This window comes from Corylus avellana, chromosome ca6 (genome assembly GCF_901000735.1).
Source record: "Corylus avellana chromosome ca6, CavTom2PMs-1.0".
Lineage (NCBI taxonomy): Eukaryota > Viridiplantae > Streptophyta > Magnoliopsida > Fagales > Betulaceae > Corylus > Corylus avellana.
In genome coordinates this window covers 4,866,729-4,877,440 of record NC_081546.1, presented here as the reverse complement: position 1 = coordinate 4,877,440, position 10,712 = coordinate 4,866,729, and the positions used below count along the sequence as shown (strand labels likewise).

Sequence of the window (10,712 nt, the reverse complement as noted above, 5' to 3'; positions counted from 1 at the left end):
GACCCTTCTCTTGGCAAACATAGCTTATATGAGAAAGTAAATTATGACATCATTGCTTGCGTAGCGTCTCAATCATGCGTGGCAATCATGATTGAGACGCTAGCGCAAAAAAATCGACGTGCTTTATAAAAACAAGCTGACCCATGCAAGGAGCTGGCACGTGTATTTTCTCCCATGTTTTTCCGATGTTTTCTCAACCTAGTAGATCTTTTATTTTTATCAGGGTCGAAATAATGGGTGTTTTAACCGCTAATTGCTTTTGAAGGCGATTAAACAAATTTACTAATCGTTTAAGATGGTGTAATTAGTGGTTTTACGATTTGAAAAAATCGCTAACCGCTATATATATATATATAAAATGACATTGTTTTTGTGTTTAAATATTAAAAAAATGCATAAAAATCTAGAAGCATTGTTTTATTATTATTATTATTATTTTTTTTTTGTGTTTTTTTAGAAAGCGGTTAGCGGTTAACATCTTAAGCAGTTAGTAGATTTTTTTTTTTTTTTGAAGAAATAAGCGACTTTTCATTAGAAACTTCAAGCAACTAGAGCTGTTTGCTCTAGCACCAACAAATCACTAATACATGTAGGAGGTGTAGCACCCCAACTATTCGTAATACAGTTCAACACAGCAAATTTAGCAAGGCAATGGGCCACTTGGTTCCCTTTTCTCCTAACAAAAGTAAACTTCCAGTGTGCCAAAGAATTCAACTCCAACTTAATGTCCTCAATTACGTGTCCCATCTAGCTCGTGTCCACATTCCCAGAATTGACAGCATCAACCACTCCCTTGGCATCACCTCCTAGATGCACTTTTATAAAACCCAATTCTCGGCAGAGCTGGATAGCAAGGAGAGCTGCTTTCGCTTCAGCTGCTGCCGGTGCTAAGCAACCCAGTCTCATCTTGCATCTTGCCGCTAGGAACCTTCCATTCGAGTCTCGAAGCACCACGCCCAACCCCAGCCGGCCAGTGGTCCTCTCTATTGCTGCATCCTAGTTCCTTTTGCACCAGTCCTGTGCCGGAGCCTGCCAGCCCTCCACTGTTTGATTTCCACCGGGATAATCGAGCAACTCCCTCCGCTGTTGGGCCGTCGTGAACTCTTGGATGGCAGTGTTTGTGCGCTGTAGGATGATACTCGGATGAGAGAAAGTGCCACCATGGACAACCTCATTACGCCTCAGCCAAATCCTCCTAGCCAAGCCTGCAAATTGTGCCAACTCCTCCTGATCACATTTGTTAAACATAGCTTCGGCCACTTGCCTGAAAATCTGGGCCAGTAAAAAAACTCTTTTGAAATTTTTTACTACCCATACTCCACACGTCCATAGCAGAAGGGCACTGCCACAAAATATGAAACCCAGACTCCACTGTTAAACCACACACTGGACAGAGAGGATCCGTGATAATTTTCCTTCTACATAAATTCTCACGGGTTGGGAGAATCTCTTTACATGCACGCCATAGAAAATTCCATTCAACAGCTGGAACCGGCAAAGTCCATATTTTCTTCCAAATATCACTAACCCCCCCCTTAGAAGAGCATTCAGCCAGGGACCTTGATAGTATCTCCTTTTGTAAATAATAGGCACTCTTAACTAAGAAAACCCCATTTTTGGTGCCCTTCCAGATAAGAGTATCCTCTTGATTGGTACTACTAATAGGGATTTCTTGGATCAACCTTACCTCCTCTTGAGAAAAAAGCCTCTCCAAAAGAGGCACATTCCACCACTTTGAATCTTCATCTATAAGCTTTTTAACTGTTGCATCCGGGTCCAGTAATTTGGGAGATGATAGGATTCGAAAAGTAGATGGATTTGGAAGCCACCTGTCCTTCCAAATTTGAATTTTTCCACCATTTTCCACTCGCCATACCAACCTTTCCTTAAGCAAATCACAAGAGCTCAAAATACTCCTTCAAGCAAACGATGGTCTCCGACCAATTTTTGCGTCCACAACTGAGCTCCTTGGATAATACTTCGCCCTCATGATTTGTGCCACCAGACTATTCGGTTGAGACCACAATCGCCAAGCTTGTTTTGCCAACAACGCCTTATTAAAACTGGTAAAGTCACGAAAACCCATACCACCGAACTCTTTTGGTAGACCCAAACTCCCCCAACTCATCCCACGCACTCGGGATTTATTCTCCTGATGACCTCACCAGAATTTTTGCATTTGTGAATTTATCTCCAAACATAGAGCATGCGGGAGACGAAAAACACTCATACAATAGGTGAGTATAGCCTGTACCACTGCTTTTAGGAGGACCTCCTTACCAGCCTGGGATAAAAATTTAATTTTCCAGTCTTGTAATTTTTTCCACACCCTATCAGTAAAAGCTTGCAGCAAAGCATTATTCATATCATCCGTCACACGGCGTTCCAACGGTTGTAGACAAGGAGACATATCACCTACACTTCCAGAAGTAAATAAACAATTAAAATAATTAACAAAAGCCAATTCTACCTCCTTTGCCGAAGAAAAGTGCTGCCCCTCTGTGTCTGAAATACTGGAAATAAGGTTGGATTTTCTGCGAGAATTTGCACAGGCGTGAAAGAATTTTGTATTGCGATCTCCATCCCGCAGCCATTCAATTTTTGCCCGTTGCCTCCACATAAGGTCAGATTGATCCAACAATACCTCCAGTTTTGATTGCACGGCCTTAGTCTCCACACTAACCTCCACACCTACCTGGCCTTGTAAATCAATTAGCTGCTTTTGTAAGGCAGCAACCTGCTCCTGTATTGCCCCATTGCAACTCCTTTGCCAACGTAAAAGCTTCTGTTGACAGCAAGCAATTTTGGTCTTAATTCCTTCCCAACTAGAACCACCATGCATACTACTTCCCCATGCCTGCTGAATTATGTCGGTATACCCCTCCTCCAATATCCACCTTTCCTCATATCGAAAGTTTTTCCGCCCACGCCCACTCGCTTCATATCCAAACAAACATAAAGTAAGTGGGGCATGATCGGAGCAAATTATGGCTTCTACCATCACCTCAACATTCAGAAAAAGCTCCCTCCATTCGGAATTTACCACCCCTCTATCCAACCGTTCCTTGATAAAAAGTGCACCTTCTTGACAATTACTCCAAGTAAACTTTGGACCCCGATAGCCAAGATCGGAAAGTTTGCAAGTCTCTAGAGTTTGCCGGAAAGCTGCCATTTTGCTATTTGGCCGACCACTCCCCGTTTTCAGATGTAGATACCGATTTCATTAAAATCTTGGAGTGCAAAATTGCTGGGTGAAATTCCATTTGAATGGAGAATGTTTGAGTAGCGCCCACTGTGCCTCAGCAAGCAGATCATTAGGATTATTGAAACACATGGAAATTTCCATGGATTTCCTTCACATGACAATTTAACCAAGCCATTGATATGACGTTGGCTAAAATTCTGAATATCCACAAAAATTCCATCGCCCCAAAACAAGGCTAAACCACCACTCCTACCCACGCTATCCACCACAAACATGTTAGAAAGGCCTAGCTTACACCGAATAACCTCCATCTTTTCTTTTCGTAACTTGGTTTCCATTAAGAAAACCATTGTGGGCTTCTTTTGCTTCACTATCCTGCAAAGCTCTCTAACCGTCCGAAGGTTCCCAAGCCCTCAGCAGTTCCAGCTAATTATTTTCATTGCGGTCGGCGGGACTGCCCCGCAGTCTCCGCCATCCCCGAACCATTAGTTGTATTAGCCAAAGAGAGTTTGCAAACTTTCGCTACTGCATTCGACAATTTTATTTCTCCTTTTGAGTTCCTTTTCTTCCGTGGCACCTCTACTAGACTGGTGCATTTTTCTATGGGCAAATCAAGTTCCCCATGGTGTTTCTTTTTCGATTAAAGTCTCTCTGGACTATTCTTGTGACCCACCAATAAACCATTAATGCCCAGATTATTCCCCTGCATTGACTTTTCCACATCAGATATAAGTGGGACCGTATATCACTACAAAAAAACCAATTTTTTTCTTACTGGTGTTTTCTGACGTGTCAGTGTGTCTGACAGATCAGAAAATTTTTCGAACGTAGCGTTTCTGACGCGCGTTGATTGTCAGAAGCATAGGTGACAGGAAAAAAAAGTTTCTGACGTGTCAGTGGGTAGAATGTCAGAATTTTCTGACATTCTACTGTCTCACACGTCAGAAAATTAAAAAAAATAACAAATTTTCCTGGAATTTTTTTTTGAATTAAAAATTTATTAATTCAAATTTTTTTTTTTTGGAATCCTATGCACGGCAGCTCCCTCACGCTGCCGTGCAGATCTGTGTTGAGAAACGCAGCTGCACCATGGTGCAGATCTGCACCATGGTGCAGAGATATTGTATCTCTGCACCATGGGGTGCAGAGATGGTGCGATCTCTGCACCACCATGGTCTTCTTCCTCGATCTTCTTCTTCTCTTCTTCTTTTTTTTTTTTTTCCTTCTGCTTCTCTTCTTCTCTTCTCCCTTTCTTTTTCTTTTGCAGCTTCTCTTATTCTTCTCTTCTCCCTTTTTTTTTCTTCTGCAGCTTCTTTTCTTCTTCTCTTCTTCCTTTCTTTTTCTTCTTCTCTTCTCCTTTTCTTTTTGTTCTCCTTCTTCAGCCTAATTTCTTTGATCTGCCGTGGAGAGAAGGGAGCTAGAGGAGAGAGAGAGAGTATGGGAAAAATAAATGAGGAGGGAAGAATAAAAAGAAGAAAAAAGTAGAGGAAAAATAAGAAGAGGAAAAAATTTCAAAATTTTGGGTTTTTTGTTTTGTTTTGTTTTTTGTGAAAAATAAGAAGAGAAAATTCTGACGTGCTATTTTTTAGCACGTAAAAATGCTACTGTAGCAAAAATTATATACTGTTTGCCACGTCAGAAAATATCAATTTTTTTGTAGTGCATATTATGCCCTGAAAAACTGCTGCCATGCATATTTCTAGTACCAGATTCAAAGCTAAGAGAAAGTTGTATAGATATCAATAGAAATTGCCATTGATGAAAGTTATATATATATTTTCACTCAAGCCAGACTGACAACGACAAAGACAAGACTGACAACGACAATTCCAAGAGCAGTCGGCCACATTACTCAAAAGTATATGTGTTTTTTTGATAAAGGTGGGAAAACACAAAAATAATTGAAAGCATGCATATTGTACGTTTGGTTGTCAAATGTCATGAATAAGAAAATTGATAGTGAATCCTATCCTGTTCCTGTGCATATGCAAAAAGAAAAAGACGAAAATGGGCTACGCTTTTTTCACATTTGTCCGAGTTTAGAAGGTCATTTGTGGTTCGATCTTGATGCAATTTTAGAGTGTCGCTCCTGACGACGAGTGCTGGTGTCAATCGTTAAAATTTCTCTCCAGTTGCTTGGTTGCTAATACCTACTTAGTGAAATCTTTCTTTATTCTTGTTGGAATCCACTTTAGGGTGATGAATTTATGTTTAATCCAATAATGAATGTATTCTTGATGTGGTGATAACCTCTAGATATTTTCATAGGAAAGCCAATTGTAAATTCATTATTGTTGATAGTGAAAGATTTAACTGGACTAGGTCCCGTGGTTTTTACCTTCACATTAGAGGGTTTTCCACGTAAAAATCTTGATATCTTACTTATGGGTTTGCTTGATTATTATTTTGTTATTGTGACTATTTAATTTGCATAAAGAGGGGTAGATTAACTCCGCTGAGCATCTGAAATTTGTGTTCACCCCTAACAAAGTGGCATCAGAGCCTTTAGTTCATTGTTCGTGTGGAGTTCTTGTGTGAATTAAATGGAATAGTCATCTAACAGCATGGTTAAACTCACAACTTACAATTATTCAATTTGGAAGATTAGGATGGAAGATATTTTGTATTGCAAGGAATTGTTTGACCTCATTGAGTTGAAAGGTGTCAAACCAATTATTGCAACCAACGATGATTGAATAGGAAAGCCGTTTGATATTAGGCAGTGGGTTGATCAAAGTGTCTTTCATCACGTAGTTAAAGAAGTTGATGCTTACAATCTTTGGCATAAGTTGGAGAGTCTTTATGAATGAAAGACTGTTCAAAACAAAGCTTTTGTGATAAGAAGGCTTGTAAATTTGAAATACAAAGATGGACATAGTGTTACAGAGCATCTGAGTAATTTTCAGGGAATGTTGAACGAGTTGTCTACCATGAAACTTGCACTAGATGATGAGGTGCAAGCATTACTTGTGTTGAGTTATTTGCTAGATAGTTGGGAAACCTTGGTGGTGTCGCTCAGTAACTCGGCTCCCAATGGTGCGATAACTATGGGTATAGTAAAAGACAGCATGTTCAATGAAGAGGCAATAAGAAAAGAACAAGGTATTTATTCTCATTCAGATGCACTTGTTATAGAAAGGCGGGGGAGAAGTAAAAGCAGAAAACCTCATAGGTATGACAGTCGTGACAAGTCAAGAGGAAAGTTCTATTTAAAAATAGTCATAAAATGTTTTCACTGTGGCAAGCGTGGGCATATAAGAAGAGATTACAGAAAGTTTAAAAGGGAACAGTTGAAAGGAAAAGACGAAGAACGTCAAGAAGAAAAAGACACTGCAGCAGTTGTATCTGATGGTGATGTAGTATTTGCTTTTGATGAAGTTTATGCTAGTCTCGCATGTGATGAATCTATGTGGGTAGTTGATACAGCAGCATCTTTTCATATTACTCCACATAGAGATTTATTCTCTTCCTACACCAGTGGCGATTTTGGTTGGGTCAAAGATGGGAAATGAAGCAAAGTGTAAAGTTGTGGGCATGTCAGATATACAGCTAGAAACTAACATTGGGTGCAAATTGATTCTCAAGGATGTCAGACATGTTCCTGAAATGCGCTTCAACTTGATTTCTATTGAAAAACTTGATGATGAAGGCTACCACAATTACCTTGGAGGTGGACAGTGGAAACTAAGCAAGGGTTCTCTAATCTTAGCAAGGGGAATGCGATCATTACAAAAAAAACAAGGTTTACTGTTAGACTAGTTAAGGGAATGCGATCATTACAAAAAAAACAAGGTTTACTAACGCTTGGAATAGAGTCACTTTAATAAAACATCTCCTTATAGGGACATTTTACTGTGTAAACGACACAAAATAAAATTAGCAACGCCTGCACAGAAAAACGTCCCCTTAATTCGGGGCATTCCAATAGGGCATGCCCCAATTTAGTTAATTAAGTGCGCCGGCCTGGCAAGCGCCCTTAATTCGGAAAGCCTGCTATCTAGGCGCCCTTAAGCACCCCTAATTAAGGGCACTTGGATAGCAAGCGCACTGAAATTATTGTTAGTTATATAGGGGAATTAGCTGCTCAAACATTAAGTTATATAAAAATAACTTGAACACAATAAATGATAAAAGATAAAGGAAGAACAACATAAAATTTGAAATTCTAATGTTGGCTTATCTTTTATCCTTTAATGTTGGCTTATATAACTTAAACACAATAAAAATTATTTTATGTTGTTCTTCCTTTATCTTTTATCCTTTTATAGGTGAACTATTTGCTCAAACACAATTCATTACCACTACAAGAATTTAGGTCTTTAGGGGCGACTTCGAGTCGACCCTAAAAGTCCTAAAGTGGACGCTGTTGACAACAACGTCGACTTTTGGACTCTAAAGGTGTTGACGCTAATAATCCGACCCTAATGATCAAATGTGTGATTATCAGCGTCCACTTAAAGTCGACCCTAATGATTACCTTTAGCGTCCACTTTATCGACAATTAGTAACCCGCCACGACCCAAATGCGACATGTTTAATAAATGGGTCGATCTGTTTGACCCATTTGGACCCAACTGCAACATATTTAATCCATTTGACCAAACCCAACACAATTAGTTTGACCTATTTCAACATGTATTTACTATATAAAATATATATATAATTTCACAAACAGGTTAAGTAGGCCAACTTGTTTTTAAAATGAAAAATGAAGTTATACTATACTTAAATAATGTGACATGTAAGGATTATTAAATGAATATTTGAATAGAATTGTAATATATATAACATTAAAGAGGGTGGATCATGGATGGGTTTGAGACTTACAACAAAGTCGTAGTAATGTACATCACATCGAGCCAGGGAAAAGAAACAGCCACTCAGACAAGCAAGCATGAGGAGTTTTGAGAACAGATCACCACCCATCTTCGAATCTTCACACTACAAAAAAACAATCAATTTCTGATGTGGCTACAAAACACGATTTTTGCTACGTCACTAATTACTGACGTGGCAAAAAATGCTACGTCAATAAATATTTTTCTGACGTGGCAAAGTTGACAAAATGTTTATTGACGTCAATAAATATTTTTTTGCTACGTACTATTTCTGACGTGTTAAAATACCACGTCAGAAATTTCTGACGTAGTTAAATGCTGGCACGTCACTAAAAAAATAGCAGGATATTCAACTTTTTCCCTCTTCTTTCCCTCTTCTTTTATTTCCCCACACTCTCTCTCCTCTCTCAATCTCCCTCTTCTCTCTGCATGGCTAGCTCCTTCTAGAGGGAAGAAGAAAAAGAAAAGGAGAAGAGAAAAAGAAGAGAAGCAGCTGAAGAAGACGAAAAAGAAAAGGAGAAGAGAAGCAAAAAAAAAAAACGGAGAAGAGAAGAAGAAGAAGAAGAGGAGATAAGAAGGTTTTTTGGGTTTTTGAAGATTTGTTGGGTTTGACATTTGGGTTTTTGATTTTTCATGTTTATTTTTTGATTTGGGTTTTTGATTTTTTGAAGATTTTTTGGGTTTGGGTTTTTGAAAATGTAGAAAAGAAGAGAGGGAGAGCATGAGAAACGAAATTGGTGAATTTTTTTAAAAAAAACAATTATCTTAATTGAAAAATAATTTAAATTAATAAATTTTTTAATTAAAAAAAAATTTCCAGAAAAAATTTTAAAAAAGAAAAATTATTTTTTTAAAAATGTACTGATGTGTTAAAATATAACACGTCAATAAATTTATTGACGTATCAAAATTGACACGTCAGTAAATTTTGACGTGTCAAACAATAACACGTCAGTAAAAAAATCTTATTGACTCCTATGTTTTTGACCTTCAACACACATCAGAAAAGTTTTCTAACGTGTCAGACACCAGGACACGTCAGAAAACTCTGGTCGGGAAAAAAATGATTTTTTGTAGTGTCAACTCAATTTTCGCATACTACTTGTCTACTTGGCAAACAATATTATTTTGAGAAATGCTAAAATGCAATCATTTCCCCACATTTAGCCCATCAAATGCTGATGTGGCAGCCCCTCTTATTAGTTTATTATTAAAAGTCTATAAAATTTTAAATCAAAATTAAAAGAATAAAATACTAACTAAAAAATAAAATAAAAATTGCAAGGGGTGGCCGGCCACCCCCTATGCTAGGGGTGGCCGGGGGCCAAAAATATATATATATAATTTTTTTTATTTAGCCCTTCGGGGTGGCTGAACCACCCCCAAGGGCCATTTCATTCTTAAAATGGGTTTCGGCGATCCACCCCCAAGGGCTATGGGGGTGGCCCCAAGTCCCCAACCGCCTATTGGGGGTGGCCGAAGCCACCGGCCACCCCCATGGCCCATTACCCCCAAGGGCTAAACCAAAAAAAAAATTTGACCCTTGGGGGTAGCCGGCCACCCCTTGCAATTTCTTTTTTATTTTTTATTCTTTTAATTTTGATTTAAAATTTTAATAATAAACTAACACTACAAAAATGGTGTGAATTTTTTACGTTGAGTTTTTGACGGAGGGTTTTTGACGTTTTTCAACCGTTAAAAGGGGGGTGTCAAAAAGCCCAGATTTTTGACGTGTCTACAGTGCCACGTCAAAAGTTTTTGACGTTTAAACACAGGCACGTCAAAAAGATAATTTTTGACGTGCTAAAACTGAAACGTCAAAAATTTATGACGTGTCAGTTTTGCCACGTCAAAAACTTTTTTGACGTGTCAGTTTTGCCATGTCAAAAACTTTTTTGACGTGTCAGTTTTGCCACGTCAAAACTTTTTTGACGTGGCAGTTTTTGACGTGTCACCCCGTTTGACACGTCAAAAAATATCTATATATTTTTTTTTTTATATTGAAATATTGAAATAATTCCTGATTACAATATTCCAATACAATAAATTCAATTCCAATATTCCAATATTTCTAATATCCAATACATAATCCAATCAATAATCTACATACATAATGCAATCAATAATCCATATACATAATCTAATAATCCAATAATCCAATAATCCAATCCACATATATAATCCAATAATCCAATCCATTAATCCAATACAATCCATTAATCCACATATTCCGATACATAATCCACATAATCCAAAACCCAATACAATATCAAATATCTAATACATAATCCAATATCTAATACATAATCCAATCAATAATCCACATAATCCAATAATACAATCCATTATTCCCTTACCCCCTATCAATGTGGTCAAATACCAAACCCGGAGGGTGGCGCTGGTTATTACGGCACACCTTACAGGGGCAGTGACTTTTTCCATCAGGGATTCTACAGTTCCTAACTGCAAAGTCTATGAATGATCTATACCCGTCTCTGTATTCCCTCGTACCCCTAGACTTTGTCATCCAACTCTTGTCCATAGCTTTTGTTACTGGAACCGTAACTGAATAAAATAAATCTAAGTTAGTTAGTTAGATGTTATTATCTTTTTTTTTTCTTTTTTTTTTTTGTGTTTTTCTTTAAGTACATCGTTTCAAATTTTTGTTT

At 38.0% G+C, this 10,712-nt stretch overlaps 1 protein-coding gene across 1 annotated transcript in view; it reads right to left on the bottom strand.

The window, feature by feature from the left end:
• LOC132184034 (laccase-14-like) overlaps positions 1-8,131 on the bottom strand; it is a 13,138-nt gene extending 5,007 nt beyond the window's left edge. The window contains exon 1 of the mRNA XM_059597510.1: positions 8,033-8,131. Within this exon, the coding sequence (XP_059453493.1) occupies positions 8,033-8,131 (99 nt within the window). The remainder of the gene's footprint in view (positions 1-8,032) is intronic.
• Between the last annotated feature and the right edge of the window lie 2,581 nt (positions 8,132-10,712).